Here is a 15864-nt window from a genome sequence, read left to right on the forward strand (position 1 = left end):
GAAAAGAAAACCGCATTCAGACTTGATCTATTTTATACGATGTAAGCTGCGACCAAGTCCTGTTATTCATATTGTGGCTTTGAATCGATGATGTTTATTAAAATGCTATTGCTTCTATTGCCTCTCCTGTCGTCCTTTCCCAGGGGGAAGGGGGATGTGAACCTTTTGCTGTGGGTACTGCTGGATCCAGAGCTCTGTGGTGCCACCAAGGAGGGGTGGGGGCTCAATGCTGTGTCCCCCCCCCCACCTTATGGGGATGCGGGTTTGGGGTCTGGCCCCCAGGGTTGGTTCCTTGTGTTTCATCTTGGTCCCATGAGGAGGGGAGAAAGTCCAAACCCAGGGCTGTGTTTTGGGGGTCTCTGTGGCCATCGGGGTTGAGGGGGAGGGGAGATGGCACTCGGGGGTCTCCTCCTCAGGGCTGCAGCCATGCACTGAGGTGGCCTTCGGCCAACGCGATGCCCAGCATGATGCCGCTGCCCAGCAGGAAGCCCACGTTCTGCAGCACAAAGCGGCCCCACGTGCCCCCGCCGGGACCCCGCAGCACCTCGGGGAGCTGGGGCAGAGCAAGGGGGGCTCAGTGGGGTCAAAGCATGTTGTCATCCCCCCCCCCTTCCTCCTCCAGCCCTACCAGCCCTTACCATGTCAGCCAAAGCCACGTAGAGGAAGGTGCCAGAGGTGGCGGTGAGGATCCATGGGGTGAGATGTGCCGCTTTCTGCCCCACGGCCGCCCCCACGGCCGCCCCCACGCAGGAGAGCAGAGCTGAGAGCACATTGAGCAGCAGGAGGGCGCGGGGGGCCGTGCCTGACTGCAACAGCACCGCCAGGTCACCTGCAGGGAGAGGACGGGGGGGGTGGGATGGGGGGTCTGGGGGTTGGGGGGGGTTCTGGGGGTGGGGGGGGGGTGAGTTCCTACCCAGCTCGTGGGGCAGCTCGTGGCACAGAACAGCCAGCGCGGTGCTGAGCCCGATGGGGAGGCTCTGGGAGAAAGCAACGCCTGCAGGAGGAGGAGAGGGCACCGGGTCGGGAATGGGGAGGGTGATGGGGATGGGACCCTCGTGTCCCCCTGCGCCCATCCATCCACCCCTGTGTGTTTTACACCCCCACCCCTGTTCACCCATCCCTTTGCCTTCTTGTACCTCCCATCCCACCCCCTCCCGTCCCGGTGTGTCCACATCCCCTCGTGCCCCCCCATCACCCCCAACCCCCCCCCCCGGTGCCCACCGATGGCCAGCCCGTCGGTCAGGTTGTGGATGCCGTCCCCCAGCACCACCATCCACACCAGATCAGCGGCCGCGGGGCTGGGGGGCAACGCGGGGCCGTGGGAGTGTCCGTGGGGGGGACCCTTGGGTTCCATCTCCACCTCCGGGGCCGTCAGACAGCGCAGCTCAGCTCCTGTGGGTACAGAGGGGCGAGCAATGGGTGACGGGGTCGGCACTGCTGGTGCTGGAAGGGGGGATATGGGGGGGGAGTCTTACCACCTTGCAGCGTGGCCGGGACCCCCGCGGCCGCCTCGGGGGTCTCTCCGTGGGGCCGGTGCTGGGAGGAGAGCAGAGGCGTTGGGTACAGCGGGACTCAGCCGTGCCCCCGCGCCCTCCCGGTGCCTGCGGTTCCCCACCGTGGTGACACGGCGACGGCGCAGCGTCCCCAACAGCAGCTCCAAGAGCAGCAGCCCGTAGATGCCCCCCAGCACAGACAGACCCTGCAGCACCGCCCGCAGAACCGCCGCCGGCTCCTGGTGCTGCCCCTGCGCCTGCATGGAGTTGAAGGGGAGGGGGGTGATGGTGATGGTGGGGGGGGGGTCAGAGCTGCGCCGTGCTCCGCGCCTCCCCATCCCAACGTCGTGGAGGTACCTACGTGGGGCCAGAGGTGCAGCAGAGCGTCCCCACAGAGCGTCCCCACCGCCAGCGCCACCAGGAAGGAGAGCAGAGCGTGGAGCTGCCCGAGGCTCAGCAGCGGCACCACGGCCACAGCCACGGCCGAAGGGACGCTGATGAAGGCGACGGCCAACAGAGCCCAACCCAGCGCTGCGTGGGGATGGGGGTGAGGAGGGGGAGTGGGGTGAGGAGGGGGGACTTTGGGACCGGGAATGGGATGGGACCGTGGGGGTGGAGGAGAACGGGATGGGGGTGAAGGGACAGGAAGATGGGGGCTGGGGGATGGGGTCGGGAATGGGAAGGGTGATGGATGGGACCATGATGAGGAATCATAGATAAGGACGCTCACGGATGGGGATGGAGGGACTGTGGGATGGGACAACTTGGGACCCAAAGTAGAGCGTGGGTTGGGGTTACCTGGCCACAGGGCCCCCCCTGTTGGGGACGATGTCACCTCGTCTCGGTGGCGGATGCAGACCCGGCTGTCGATCTGATAGAGCAGCGCCGGGCAGAGCAAGGTGAACTGCTGCGGGGTGAGCTGCGAGGCTGCATCCAACCCGAAGTTCAGCAGCAGCTGCGTCACGTTGAGGCACTGCGGGTGGGGGATGCTCAGGGCTGGGGGGGGGCTCCATGTGGGCTTTGCAGCCCCCAGCCCCACTCACGGAGTCATGTGCGTGGTCATATCCGGAGTGGTCCAAGCCCAGCACTCGGCCCAGCAGCCCCAAGCTGGAGGGGTCCATCCGGGGGGGGTGGGGGGCACTGTGGTCCCCAGGAGTGGTCTTGGGGCTGGGGGGCTCCGTCCAGGTGGGTGCGGGGCTGTGGGGGTGGGAGTGGGGTGAGTGTTGGGGGGGGGGGGGAACGGGGCGCAGGGTGAGGGGAGGATAAGAGCGTGGGGGGGGGGGTATCTGTGTGAGGGACACCGGGGGGGGGTTACCTCTACCTGGGGTGGGGGGATATCAAGGGGAGGGGCCAGGGGAGGGACGAGAGAGGGGCGTGAATGGAGCACCTGGGGGGTGGGTACATGGGAAGGGGCGTTCGGGGGGGGGTACCTGGGGGGTACCCGGGGGAGCACCTGGGGAGGGGGTCCCGGGGGGGCACCTGGGGGGGGGGCGGTCCATGGCAGCCTCCCCGCTGCCGTGCTCCCAGGCCGGGTGCCGGTGCCGGTGTCGTTCCTCCTGCACCTCCAGGAGGTCGAGGTGGCTGACGTGGCCGTGGCCCATCTCCTCGTGTTGGATGCGGACCACCTGCACCCTGCCGAGCCCCAGGCTGCCCAGCAGCCGCGCTAACCCCGCCGACGGCAGCGTCCCGTTGGCTCCGTACAGCCCGAAGAGCTGCTGCAGGTAATAGCCGTGCTCCTGCGCGGCGTCTTCGGGCAGCGCCGACGGTTCCGCTTCCCCCCGAACCCCCGCGCCCCCCAGCAGGGGCAGCAGCCACGCACACAGCAGCAGAAGCCCGGGGGGGCGCGGGGTCCCGAAGGCCGAGCTGGGGGGCGGGGAGGGGGGAGATCGGCGTCAGCGTGGGGCCGTCGGGGCGCCCACGGTCGCGGCTCCCACCCCCTCCCCGATGCTTCAGTTTCCCCCTTGGCTTTGGATTCCCCCCCCCACACCCCCCGTGCCTCAGTTTCCCCGCGCTCCCCACGTACGCACCCCGCTGCCATCCGTCCGTCTGTCCGTCCGTCCCGTCGGACGGCTGCGAAGCAATAGAGGGCGTCAGGATCCCGACCCAAGGCCACGCGTCCGGTCCGGGGCTTTGGGGGGGGGGGGGGGGACACACTGCGCCCCCCGTGGGGACGGCGCTGGGGGGGGACACGCGGTGCGGCTCGTCCTTGACGGAGGTTTTGCAACCGGGACAGGCTTTGTGTCGGCTGTTAATGTTTCACCGTGCCAGGAGATAACGGGGGGGGCCACACGCACCCCCACCCCAAAACACCCCATGGCCGCAGCCCCCCCCCCCTCCCCTGATGGATGCAAAGAGCAGCCCCCCCCTCTGGGTCCAGGAGCCCCAGCCCATGAACAGGGGATGGGGGGGTACAGTGAGGTGCTATGGGGGTCCCCACATCTCTTCCAGGTGGGTCAATGCAGTGGGGCTGGGGGCAGCACAAACTCCCCCCGCTCGCCCCCCTGCAGTGTGGGATCCCCCATATGCCCCCCCAAACTGAGCCAATCCCCCCCCCCCCCCATCACGGGGCACGTGGTCCCCGGGGTCAACCAATGGTTCCATCCTGTGTGTGAATCCTTTGCATTACCCCCCCGCCCCCCCCCCCCCCCCCCCCACAGTGCTCACCTGGAGGCGAGGGGAGGGGGGGGGGGAATGCAATGTGCTGCCTGGGGGGGTCGGGGGGTGCAGAGCTGACCACCCCCGTCCCCAAGCTGCAGCCGAGCCGTCTGCTGTGCCCCAACCCGGGGGGGGGGGGGGGGAAGGGGGGGCAAGGGTCACCTGTGCAAACCCAACCCCGGGAGGGGCCGCAGGGGGAGGGTCCAACGGCTGCGGGGGGACACAGACCCCCCCCCATAACACACAGGTCAGTGGGAACAGAGCAGGAGAGACGTGGGGGGAGCTCCACCTTTATTGACACCCCCAAAAGGCTGCGGGTGGGGGGTGGCTGGGGAACATGGGGCTGTGCCCCCCCCCCCCGGATCCCAGGGCTGCCATGTGGCTCAGCCCCTCCTGCCCAGGACTCAGCATAAGGGGGGGGGGGGTTCCCCAGGCTGTGGGCTGGGGGGGGGGAGGGGCGTCCTTGTCCCCATATGGAGCTGGGGGCTGAGACCCCCCCCCAGGGCAGTCCGGACCTGTTATCTCTTGCTGCTTCTCCGTGTCTCTTTGCCGTTGCTGACGGGGCCGGGGGGGTGCCCAGGTTGGCTGCGGGTGATGCGGCCGCTGGGGGGGTGAGGGGGGGGCGCTGGGGGGGGTGTGTGGGACCCCCCGGGCTCAGCCCGTTTCCATTCTGGCTGTCGGGGGCTGCGGCTGTGGCTTGGTGGGGGGGGGGGCTGGGGTGCTCTGCGGGGCGGCTGTGGTTGCGTTCTCATTTGGGGTCTGTGGGGGACAGACAGAAGTGGAGTTGGGGCACAACATCATCCACCCCAAATGCCCCCCCCCCCCTCCCATCCAATCCCTCCATGAAGCCCCCATTCCTCCCAGATATCCCCGTCCACTCCCCAAAATCCCCATCCAATCCCCGTGGGTTTTATTCCCACCCCTCTCAATTTAACCCCCCCAACAACAACACCCCCATATTTATGTCCCCAAACACCCCCCCCCCCTATTTATTCTCCCCCCCCCCCCATCCCCCAACACCCCACTCACCCCTTTGCTTTGCTGTGCCACGTATTCGGGGTTGGGCTCGCTGAAGTTGGGCACCTCAGAGTACACCATGCAGAACCTGTGTGTGTGTGGGGGGGCAGTGGGACCCTGACCCCCCCCCCCCCAAGCCCCTGACCCCCCCCCCCCCGGCCCCCCCCCCAGCCTCCATACTCGCCAATCTTCTGCAGGTCCCCTCCGCGCCCCGTGTACAGCGTCAGGCAGCCCTTGAAGACGGAGGCGTAGCTGTGGGGTGCAGGGATGGGGGCTGTCAGTGGGGTGGGGGGGATCCCACAGTTATAGGGTCCTACGGGTATAGGGGTCCCAATGGGTGCAGGGTCTCATAGTTATGGGGTCCTACAGGTATAAGGGCCCCCAATGGGTGCAGGGTCTCATAGTTATGGGGTCCTACAGGTTATAGGGTCCCAATGGGTGTAGGGTCTCATAGTTATGGGGTCCTATAGATGAAGGGAACCAATGGGTTGCAGGGGGTCTCATAGTTATGGGGTCCTATAAGATGAAGGGATCCAGTGGGTGCAGGGTCTCATAGTTATGGGGTCCTACAGGTATAGGGCCCCAATAGGTGCAGGATCTCATATTTATGGGACCCTATATATAAAGGGTCCCAACAGATACAGGGTCTCATAGTTATGGGGGTCCTATAGATGAAGGGAACCAGTGGTGCAGGGTCCTCATAGTTAATGGGGTCCATATAAAGGGTCCAACTAGGGTCCTAGACAATACAGGGTCTCATAGTTAGGGGTCCTATAGATAAAGTAGGAACCAATGGTGCAGGGTCTCATAGTTATGAGGTCCTATAGATGAAAATGGTACGATCTAAATGAATATCCAGTTCTCATAGTTATGGGGTCCTATATATAAGGGGTCCCTATCATAGTTATGGGGTCCTATAGATGAAGGGTACCAATAGTTGTGGGGCCCCCTATTTCCGGGCTCTACATATACATGGTGCTGTACCCCTTGGTGAGGCGGATGATGTCCCCGGGTTGGATGAGGTTCCCCACGTCGTCCCACACGGAGATGTTGATGCTGCCCGTCTTGTCGGCCACTTTACACGTCCTCACCTCGTGGCCGTCCTTTGTCTTGGTCACACGGCCTTATATGGGGGGGGGGGGAACAGGGTCAAGGCTGGGAGGGGGTCCGAGGGGGGGGGGGGGAAGGGGGTGGGGGTCTTGGGGGGGGGGTTGTGGGACACCCACCCGTCTCCAGGACGATGAAGATGAGGTTGAGGTTCTTCAGCCCCGGTTTAATGTCCTTCACGAAGGTCTCGGTGCTCATGGTGCCGGGGGGGGCCCTGCCGGGATGGGGGGGGGGGGGGGGGATGAAGGGGAACCGGGATATCAGGGATGGGGGGGGGGAGCGCTGGGGGGACACCGGGATGGGGGGGGGGGGGGGATACCGAAGTGTGGGGGGGGGATTGGGGGCCATGGGGGGCACCGGGATGATGGGGCTGTTGGGGGGGGGGGGACCGGAACACCGAGGGGGCACCGGGATCACACGGCCGGTAACACCGGCGGGGTCAGCGCTGTGGCCAGGCCCGGTTCCGGGGGTGGCGGTACCGGCCCCTCCGCCGCCCCTCCCCCCCCCCCCACCGCCAGGGGGCGCTCTCGCTCCGCCCCGCCACCCCGCGCTGCCCCCCCCCCTCCCGCTGACCTGCCGGAGCGCCGCCGCCGCGGGCATTCCCGGAAGTGACCCCGCCGCCGCGACTCGCAGCCAATCAGCGTGCAGCGCGCTGCGAACGTTCCAAGCCTTCGGCCAATAGCGACGCCGGGTAGGCGGGACCAATGGGCGGGGCTCTTTGCTTTGTCCCGCCTTCACCCCGCCCAGCCCCCGCGCTCATTCCGAGCGCGACCATCGAGTTCCGCCTCCTCCGCGCTCAGAGCGCCGCTTCCGGTACGCGGCGGGGCGGCAACTTCCGGCGGGGCGGGGGTCGCGTAGCAGCGCGTCGGGGCCGGGCGGGGGCAGGAGGTGAGGCCGGGTCTGATGCGGGTCGGGGGGGGGGCAGGGGGGGGGACCAGGGAGCGGGTCGGGGCGGAGCTCCAGGCGTTGAGGCCCGGCGGGGTGGGCCCCGCGGCCTTGTGGGGCCGCTCCCGGTGCCCGGGGGTCCCCTCGGGGCTGACGGAGCGGCGGTCGGTGGCGTTGGGGGGGGGGCGTTCAGCACAACGGGCCGCCGGGCTCCGGGGGGGGAGATGGGTCGTTTATAGGGCCCCGCCGCAACACGACGTGGGGCTGCCCGGCACCGGGGGGGGCCCGTCCCCGGTTGGGTCCCCCCGTCCCCGGTTGGGTCCCCCCGTCCCCGGTTCCGTTTCCCCGCGGCTCTGCGAGGAACGCCTGGCTTTATGTCGGAAACGGCATTGAAAGCAGCCTATTTTAAGCCTATTTTTAGCGTGGTTGCATAACGCTGAGGATTCACCGGGCGGCAGCCGGGCTCTCCATAGCCGGTAATGTACGGAGGGAGCCCGGTGGGGTTTCCTCTCTATCTAATGGGACACGGCCTCACCCAGCGCCTTTCCCTCTGCTCATTTCCCCTCCCTGTTTTATCTCCCAGCTCAACGTTGGCAGCGGCTTCAGGGCCCTTTGAAGAGCGATGTCTGGGCTGTGAGAGGAGGAAGGGGGAAAGATGGGCCACTGCGGGAACCTCCTTGGAAAGAGTGAGCCAAAACCTGCACTGCTTCCACATTGCCCAGGGAGGAATTCTGCTGCGGAAGGTAAAGCAGCCCAAAGCTTTGGTGAGGAACTGGGCTGGTTTAGCTTGGAGAAGAGAAGGCTGCGGGGAGACCTCTTGGTGGCCGTGTATTACCTTAAGATAGTATATAAACAGGAGGGGGAATGGCTGTTTGGGAGGGTAGGAGGAATGGTTTGAAAGTGAGACAAAGCAGGTTTAGGTTGGATCTTAGGAAGTTTTTTCACCCAGAGGGTTGGTGACACACTGGAACAGGTTGCCCAAGGATGTTGTGGATGCCCCATCCCTGCAGGCATTCAAGGCCAGGCTGGATGTGGCTCTGGGCAGCTGGTTGGTGACCCTGCTCACAACAGGGGGTTGGAACTGGATGAGCACTGGGGGGGATCTTGTGAGCTGCAGTTTTGCTCCTCGGGCTCTCCATGTGTCCATCCATGTGCAAACTGGATGCCTGTGAGGGTCCCTTTGCAGCTGGCAGCACGGCTGTTCCTGCAGCTGCTCAGCTTCTGCCCTGGCAGAGTTATGCAGATTGCTGTTTGGGGATGTCAGACTGCAGGGCTGAGGTCTGGGCACTGCAGAGAACACAGTTTTAGTCTGATGCTGTTAAAGGACCTTTGTTGTGAATTCATGTCTGTGGGGGGGGAAAGAGCAAAATGTTCCTTAAGTTTCAGAGAGTCGCCGCTTTCAGAGTCCTGCCAAACCTGATTGCAGAACTGCCCCTGCTTGATTTCTGCATCCCTGCTTTCAATTGCTGTTCTGGAATGAGAAAAAGCAGCTGCTGGAATTTCCAGAGCTCTTTCAAAAAAAGCCAAATTCACTTCGATCCGTGAGGAAAGAACTTTGCTATTTAACCAAAAGCTGCAGGCAAGACGTGGTGCTTTGGCAAAGCATCCCAAAAGCTGGCGGGGATTGCTGCAGGCAGAGCAGAGCTTTGCAAGGAGCTGGAGGTGGAAGTGGAGGAGTGGGGCTGCTTGGATCCCTCCTGCTTTGCCCTGATCTGTCGGCTTGGTGCTGGGCCAACCCGCTGCCTGTGTGGGCTCCTGGTGGTGGAAAACAGGAACCGCTGCTTGTTGGATGGGATCCTCGCTGTTGTGCTGTGAGGATGGGGTTGTTCAGCAGCTATAAACGCAGCCCTGTTATCCAAACGAAGGCGTGAAGCTCTTTGGTTTCATTTTAAGCTTTCTGTCTCTTGGTTCCTTGGCACCATAGGAACAGGCTGGAAAATAGAACGTGTGGTAGAGCTGCGCGGTTGCAGCTTGGTTTGTGTCCTGCTTGGAGCCCATCACTGTAAGCACAGCAGGGTTGCATTCCTGCCCTTGGCATTCCCAGGGAACCCTTTTGGCCCGGCCCCGGGGGCTGTGGCAGCGAGCTGTGCTGCATTCCTCAGCACTCTGCAGTTTGTAGAGTGTGTCAGAGCTCAGTGTTGGCGCTGGAGAGCAGGCTGTGCTGGGTGGATGGGGCTCCAGCAGCCCTTGGAGCTCAGAGCCTGCTGCTCAACACCTTGCTCAGCTCATGCCTGGGTTCCCAGAGGGGCAGGAAGGGTGGGAAAGGGACACCATAAGCTGCAGCAGGAAGGGCAGAGCTTCCAGTTGAGATCTCGGTCTGGTTGTGCATCCCTCCATACGAAACTGAGGCAGGTAGATGTGGGGTTTAAAAGCTGCTCTTTGGATGTGAATTGAGGTTGGGGGGTGACAGTGGTTTTGGGGTGCAATAGAGTGATTTTGGGCCCACACTGAACATGCTCAACCCATCGGATTTCTGAGCCCGGTTTGGGGAAGGAATGAATTAATGCTGTGACCGTTGTTTAAAAACAAGGCCTTGAGCTCAGCGGTGATGTTCAAGTGGGTGGTAACCCTGTGAAGGATTAGGAAGTGAGAACCAAGATGCTCGTTAGTGCCATAAATCCATCCAGCTTCAATTTGGTTGCGGTCGGCATCGGATCCGTGCAGGAATTCCTGGGAAAGCCACAGCACCACACGGACTCACCCTGCGTGCTGGCGAGCTGAATGCAAACACAGCACAGGGTGATGCAAAGGGTGGGTCAGAACTGTGCTGTGGTTGGTCCTGGGGCTGCCCCTCACGTCGCTGTGGGTCTGAAGGACCCAAATGTGGGGCAGCCAGGACACGCAGAGGGATGTCAGGCAGCTCTGGGCTGTGCCACGTGCTTGGGTTCAGTGCTGCTCTTATGGATCTCCAGCACAGAGGGGCTGCCTCCTGCCTTGAGCCGGGCACAGAATCCACCTCGTGGGTGCTCATCTGGGGGCTGTGAGGCAGCTGCTGCCAAACTGTGACTCCTTTAAGCCCCCAGGTCCCATTTTGTTTCCCTTTGGAAGCCCTCCAGCAGCAGCAACAAGTCGGCCTCGGAACCCTGCAGCCCCCAGGAGGAGATGCTCCGTATTTGCTCACAGCAGGGAACTGTGACAACAAAAGCTGGGTGCCACAGAGCACACAGTGCCCCAGAACACACACAGTGCGAGCCCACAGGAGGACCGCTGTGGTCCTGGCTCCGTGCTGGGCTCCAGCTGCTGCAGAACAGCCCCTCTTGCATCCATGTGTTGTTTTTCCTCCCTCCTCCCCTTTGCTTTCTGGTTCTAATCGTGTTTCTTTTGGCTCACGAAGCTGATCAAATCAGGAAGAGATTCTTAAGAGCACAGAACAGGTTTCTTGCGAGCTGTCCCAGGCACTGATGCAGCCCCTTCTGTCCTCCCTGGGGAGCCATGAGGATCTCCACCTTGATGGGTGGGTGCTGAGGAGTTTCTCATCAGCCACCCAATACCTCCTTAGGGCCATCCTGCAGGTGTGAGTATATCTGGTGTCCTGCATGCAGCTCAGGGTGCGCCAGGAGGAGGTTGGGTTTCCAGCTCCTCGCTCAGGCATCACAGATGCTTTCAACCCTCCTCCACTGCAACAGGAGCTGAGCAAGCCTCACTGCAAAGCCCTGCAGCTGATCTCTGGCAGGAGGAAAAGCAGCTGGGCTGTGAGGCATGAGGGGAATCCTGAGGCTGTTGGGCTCACGCTGGTGCTACGCTGCTGCTGGGGGAGGTTGTGGTGCTGTGCTGTTTGGCAGCTGGCATGGCTGGATGTCAGGGCTTGTGTTGAGCCCTCTGCTCCTCTCACTGCTGAGCGGGTGCCAGGCCTTTCCCTGCTGCCTGTTGGTGCTGCACATCAGAGGTTTGGAGGTGGAGGGTGATGAGAGCCAAGTTGGTGCTGTGCCCCAAAGGAGCTGCTGTGCTGGGCCCTCTATGCCTCATGTCTGCCCTTCCTGTGGGTTCTAACCCAACCTAAATGTACTGGAGGTGCTGGGATTTGCAGCATGAGTGGCTCCTAAAGAGGTGAGAAGGAAATGGGGGGCCCCTTCCCAGCCGAGGAGAGGAGCACCTGTCCAAAGGTGAGGGGAGGACCTGATGTGAGCTGCTCGGGATGGGCTCTCCCAACATCCTCACGGTGTTATCTGCATTGCAAACTCCAACACAGGGACTTCCCCCACCCCTCCTCCATCAAAGGAGCCTTTTGTGCTGCCTCCTGGCACGGAGCTGCAGGTGTTGGTGAGCTCTGGGCTCCTGCTGAGGGGGCACAGCACCTGAAAACCCACCCCGGCTTGCAGGGCTGCCCTCAATCCCTGTGGGCTCTTTGCTGCCTTTCCCTCCACCCTGCAAACAGAGCAAAAGGGAAGAAAAACAGCAAGCAGGAGAAGTGCAGCAGGATTCATAACAACGTGTGGGAGAGCAGAATGGAGGAGCAGCTCCCAGTGCACACAAATAGGGCTTCTCCCCACAGCTGCGTGTTGCTGCTCCTGACTTGGTGTCTTTTTCTGTCCCCAGGTTTCTGGCATCGGTGATGAGCAATGGGGTATGATGTAGCTCGCTTTCAGGGGGATGTTGATGAAGACCTTATATGCCCCATCTGCAGCGGGGTCCTGGAGGAGCCTGTTCAGGTAGGTTTCCAGTTGCAGACTGGGGGAGGCGATGGGCAGCAGGGCAGGAGGTGAGCTCAGTGGGTTCCCAGTTTTCCTGGTAAGGAAGCAGCACTGGTGGCTGAAATCTGCAGTGGGAAGGAGCTCAAGTACTGGATTTGGGGTTGTCCTGGGTTCAGCAAGGAGGAATAAAGGTGGAGGAGGGGTTTCCTTGTGTCTGGGTGGCTTTTGCATATCAACTCCATCCAGCCCTGAAGCTCCTTGTAGCTGCATACTGTGGCCATGCCCCCAAGGCAGAGGTGGAAAGAGCTGTGCTAAAATGTGTCCCTTGGTCCCAGCTTTGTGCTCAGCTCACCCTTTCTGCTTCCCTGCAGCCCTCCTTGCTGTGGAGCTGCTGCTTGGCTTCATGCTGGAGCCCTACCCAGTTCCACAGGTGCAGCACAGCTCAAGTGACCCACAGCCCTGATGCCAGCAGGCTGCTCTGTGCTTTAGCAGCCCCCACTGGGTGCCAGCATGGTGCTGCCTGAGTGGGGTTGGCATCAGCCTGAGTCCTGTCCATTCTCTGCTCCTCAGGTTCCCCCACCAGCATTTAGCTGTAGCCACACTGAGCAGCTTGAAACTGAAACGTGACTTAAATCGGATGGAGCCAATCAATTCCTTTACTTAATAACCACCCGGATCACCAAAGCTGCTTCTCTTTGCCACCCAAGCTCCGAGTAACTCAGCCCTCCTCTCCTCTCCCTGCAGGCTCCTCACTGTGAGCACGCCTTCTGCAATGCCTGCATCACCCAGTGGTTCTCCCAGCAGCAGACCTGCCCCGTGGACCGCAGCGTGGTGACGGTTGCCCACCTCCGCCCCGTGCCGCGCATTATGCGCAATATGCTCTCCAAGCTGCAGATCACTTGTGACAATGCTGTGTTCGGCTGCACGGCTGTAGTGCGACTGGACAACCTGATGTCTCACCTCAACGACTGCGAGCACAACCCCAAGCGCCCCGTGACCTGCGAGCAGGGATGCGGGTGAGCATGGATGCCTTAGGGGCTGCAGTCTCCTCCTCTATGCTCTGTGTAGGGATGGGCAGAGTGAGGGCTATGGGCTCAGGATGGGGGCACTGGGGCTGCTCTCTACACCCCTTTGCTTTAGGGGCGCACAGCGGGGTTGTGAAGGCTGCAGTGCTGCAGAAGGGTTTTGTGTTCGACCCGTTTCCTTTTCAACTCGTTTCCCAACCTTTGGCCCTTCAGCAGCTTGCTGCTGGGCTTTGGGTGTCAGCTGCTGAAAGCAGGTGCCTTCATCCATCTTCCCAATGCCATTCCAGCCTGGGATGAGCTCCAGTGTGAGCTCTGCTTCCTCCTGAACGTCACCCAGAGCCAGGAGCAGTGGGTGGCAGCTCTGGCCGTGGCAGCTGTGCACTTAGTGCCAATACTCTGCCCACTCAGGTGCTGTAAGCGCCCAGCCAGGCAGCAATGCTGGCTCAGGGACCATCAGATCTCCTGGGTCAGCTCTGTGTGCTGCCTGACCTTGTCTGCTTTAGGGGAGGAAAGACCCCGTGGTGGTTTCTTCCCATAGCCTTCCCTTCTTCAACCTTTTGGGGGGCTGCAGTGTTTCCTGGCCCTGTCCTTGAGTCCACCAACACTGGATTTGTTCTGGATATAGTTTATGACCTTAAACCTCTGCAGCTTTCCATAACGTGGGGTCTCCACCTTTTCACGTTGCTCCACAGCTTGGAAATGCCCAAAGACGAGCTGCCGAACCACAACTGCATCAAACATTTAAGGTCAGTGGTGCAGCAGCAGCAGACCAGGATCGCTGAGCTGGAGAAGACCTCAGCAGAACACAAACATCAGCTGGCAGAGCAGGTAGGGTGGCAAATGGCACATGCTGGGATGTCCTGGATGTCCTGCTATGGTGCTGCTGCCTGTCACAGCCCCCCCTTTGTGTTCATCCTCTCCTAGAAACGTGACATTCAGCTGCTGAAGGCCTACATGCGTGCTATCCGCAGCGTCAACCCCAACCTGCAGAACCTGGAGGAGACCATTGAGTACAACGAGATCCTGGAGTGAGTGCTGGCTGGGAGCTGGGGGGGGGGGGAGCAGAGCTGGGATGCAAACAGCATTGAGAGGGGCTGAAGGTGCTGCTGGAGAAGGAAATGCTTTGTGGTGCCTTCCTGTTTGTGGGCTGTTTGTGCTGGGGAGTGGCACATAAGAGAGGGTTGCACAACGGATCCTGACCTTTGTGATTCCTCCACCTGCGTCCTGTCCGGGAGCAGGAAGCTGCCACATTCCTTCCTGCTCATGAGAAAGGCAGGAGGAAGCTGAACCGGGTTCTGTTCCTCCTTTAGGAGGGAGGGGGGGGGGGGGTTGTGCTTAACAAAGGTGGGTTAGAAAAGAGGGGGGAGGAGCTGCAGCTCCCAGTGTTGGGTGGGCACTGAATCACCCCCGTGTCTGTCCCCAGGTGGGTGAACTCCCTGCAACCCGCCCGTGTGACGAGATGGGGTGGGATGATCTCCACGCCGGACGCGGTGCTGCAAGCCGTGATCAAACGCTCCCTAGTGGAGAGTGGCTGCCCCACATCCATCATCAACGAGCTGATTGAGAACGCCCACGAGAGGAACTGGCCTCAAGGCCTGGCCACGTTGGAGACCCGTCAGATGAACCGACGTTACTACGAGAACTACGTGGCCAAACGTATCCCAGGCAAACAGGCCGTGGTGGTGATGGCCTGTGAGAACCAGCACATGGGTGAGGACATGGTGCTGGAGCCGGGGCTGGTGATGATCTTTGCACACGGAGTGGAGGAAATATAAATGGACGTTGGAAGAAGCGATGCTTTGTGCTGAGGACGGGGCCGAGGCCTGGGGTGGATGCTGCCGACGGCCGGGCTCTGCTCACAGCTCTTGCCGGGTGCTGCTCCCTCACACCTGGATGAAACGATTCCATGTCCCCCCCCTCACCTCCCCTTATAACTGCATCCACCCCATCCCCCCCCCCCCATTTGCCCTCTGCAGCTCCGTATCCCCACTTGGTGTCTTCAGAGGGGCAGAGGAGGCACAGCTGCACCCCGGGTTCTGCTGGCCTGCAGCCCTATGGACTTCCAGCCCCACGGATGCTCACGCTGTGCCTGCAGCCCCCCTGGCTGCCTCCCTTCTCTGTGCTCTCTGCCCTATGCTTGCCTGTGTCTGTCCCTGGGGGTCAGGCCTGGCCTCCCTCTCCCCATTTAACTCTATAGGCAGAGCTGGGCACCCGTGGGAGCCAATGGGGGGGTGGGGGGTAGCAGGCAGGGGGTCTGGCAACGCCCTGGGGGGCAACAGCTGCCCCCTCTGCCCCACTGCTGTTCCTCTGCAGCCACTCGTGGTCGTGGTTCTGTATTATTTTGTACTACTCAGCCTTCCCCCCCCCCTTCCATTCTTCCCTCCCCCCCCCCCCACCCCCCCCATTTGATTTTGAAGTGCCACTGATGGCTTCATTACCCCCCAGCCCCCCCCCAATTCACCCTATGGGACTTTAATTTATTCTCATTCGTTACGTTGGTTTTTTTACGACCCCCCCCTCCCCCCCAATTTCCGGCTGTCTGTACGATGCGGTTCCGGGTCTCCCCCCCTGGGGGGGGGCGTTCAGCGATCAATAAAAGGCTGTTCTGGTTTCTGTAGCGGAGCTGTGGCTGCTCGAGGAGGGGTCCGTGGGGGGGGGGTCACCCCAAAAAGGGGGCGGCTGCTGCCGGTTGGAGCCCCGAACCGCTCCGTGTTATACGGCGTTCCCCGTTAAAAAGGGACCGCGGTGCCCCCCCCCCCCCCCCCCCCAACCCCGCAGTGCTGCCGTCAAAACGTAACGCTCCGTCACGGACAGGATTCGAACCTGTGCGGGGAAACCCCATTGGATTTCGAGTCCAACGCCTTAACCACTCGGCCACCGTGACTCCCGCGCCTCCCTCGGCCGCGCTCCGCCTAGAGCCGCCGCGCCCACAACGAGGCTCCGCCGGATCGCCCCTCCCCCCTCGTTGGGTCCTCCGGGCCGCCAGGGGGCGCTGTGACCACCCGTCCCCCATTCGGCCAGTAGGGGGCGCTGTGCCCGCCCGTCCCCACT

At 62.2% G+C, this 15864-nt stretch overlaps 3 protein-coding genes and 1 non-coding gene across 6 annotated transcripts; 1 reads left to right on the plus strand and 3 right to left on the minus strand.

Annotated features, from left to right (window-relative positions):
* Positions 1–352: 352 nt before the first annotated feature.
* Positions 353–3531, minus strand: SLC39A5 (solute carrier family 39 member 5). Its single transcript, XM_072357899.1, has 11 exons — positions 3521–3531; positions 2973–3356; positions 2537–2690; positions 2292–2466; positions 1855–2024; positions 1616–1750; positions 1476–1536; positions 1222–1392; positions 914–994; positions 639–829; positions 353–553 (listed from the first exon to the last, which is right to left on the minus strand). Exons 1-11 carry the CDS (start codon positions 3529–3531, stop codon positions 413–415), a joined length of 1674 nt encoding a protein of 557 aa, XP_072214000.1. The 3' UTR covers positions 353–412.
* Positions 3532–4550: 1019 nt separating this feature from the next.
* NABP2 (nucleic acid binding protein 2) lies at positions 4551–6922 on the minus strand. Its single transcript, XM_072358119.1, is given in 8 exon segments — positions 4551–4771; positions 4774–4833; positions 4836–4907; positions 5178–5253; positions 5346–5417; positions 6150–6288; positions 6392–6486; positions 6846–6922. Coding segments are annotated over 7 exon segments (603 nt in total). The 5' UTR covers positions 6471–6486; positions 6846–6922; the 3' UTR covers positions 4551–4666.
* A 91-nt stretch (positions 6923–7013) lies between these two features.
* RNF41 (ring finger protein 41) lies at positions 7014–15430 on the plus strand. Of its 3 annotated transcripts, none has more exons than XM_072358118.1 (7): positions 7014–7085; positions 7741–7900; positions 11694–11806; positions 12533–12804; positions 13506–13641; positions 13738–13841; positions 14237–15430. In XM_072358118.1, the coding sequence occupies exons 3-7, from the start codon at positions 11717–11719 to the stop codon at positions 14586–14588; spliced, it is 954 nt and encodes a 317-aa protein (XP_072214219.1). In that variant the 5' UTR covers positions 7014–7085; positions 7741–7900; positions 11694–11716; the 3' UTR covers positions 14589–15430. The 3 variants fall into 3 exon arrangements, with proteins under 3 accessions (XP_072214219.1, XP_072214217.1, XP_072214218.1); XM_072358116.1 differs by having other exon boundaries at positions 7041–7160; XM_072358117.1 differs by lacking the exon at positions 7014–7085 and adding an exon at positions 7384–7633.
* A 185-nt stretch (positions 15431–15615) lies between these two features.
* On the minus strand, positions 15616–15697 carry TRNAS-CGA (transfer RNA serine (anticodon CGA)). The gene has a single exon. It is a non-coding gene; the product is annotated as a tRNA-Ser (tRNA).
* Between the last annotated feature and the right edge of the window lie 167 nt (positions 15698–15864).

Source organism: Excalfactoria chinensis, chromosome 28 (assembly GCF_039878825.1).
Source record: "Excalfactoria chinensis isolate bCotChi1 chromosome 28, bCotChi1.hap2, whole genome shotgun sequence".
Taxonomy (NCBI): Eukaryota; Metazoa; Chordata; class Aves; order Galliformes; family Phasianidae; genus Excalfactoria; species Excalfactoria chinensis.

Excerpts from the sequence above, each read along its gene's own strand:
- SLC39A5 (XM_072357899.1), bottom strand. Across the intron at positions 2,025-2,291 it reads AGGGGGGGCCCTGTGGCCAG|CGCTGGGTTGGGCTCTGTTG; the intron begins GTAACCCCAACC and ends ATCCCCACGCAG. Across the intron at positions 1,751-1,854 it reads TGCTGCACCTCTGGCCCCAC|GCGCAGGGGCAGCACCAGGA; the intron begins GTAGGTACCTCC and ends AACTCCATGCAG.
- RNF41 (XM_072358118.1), top strand. The coding sequence starts at position 11,717 with ATGGGGTATGATGTAGCTCGCTTTCAGGGGGATGTTGATGAAGACCTT. Across the intron at positions 11,807-12,532 it reads TCCTGGAGGAGCCTGTTCAG|GCTCCTCACTGTGAGCACGC; the intron begins GTAGGTTTCCAG and ends CTCTCCCTGCAG. Across the intron at positions 13,642-13,737 it reads AACATCAGCTGGCAGAGCAG|AAACGTGACATTCAGCTGCT; the intron begins GTAGGGTGGCAA and ends ATCCTCTCCTAG.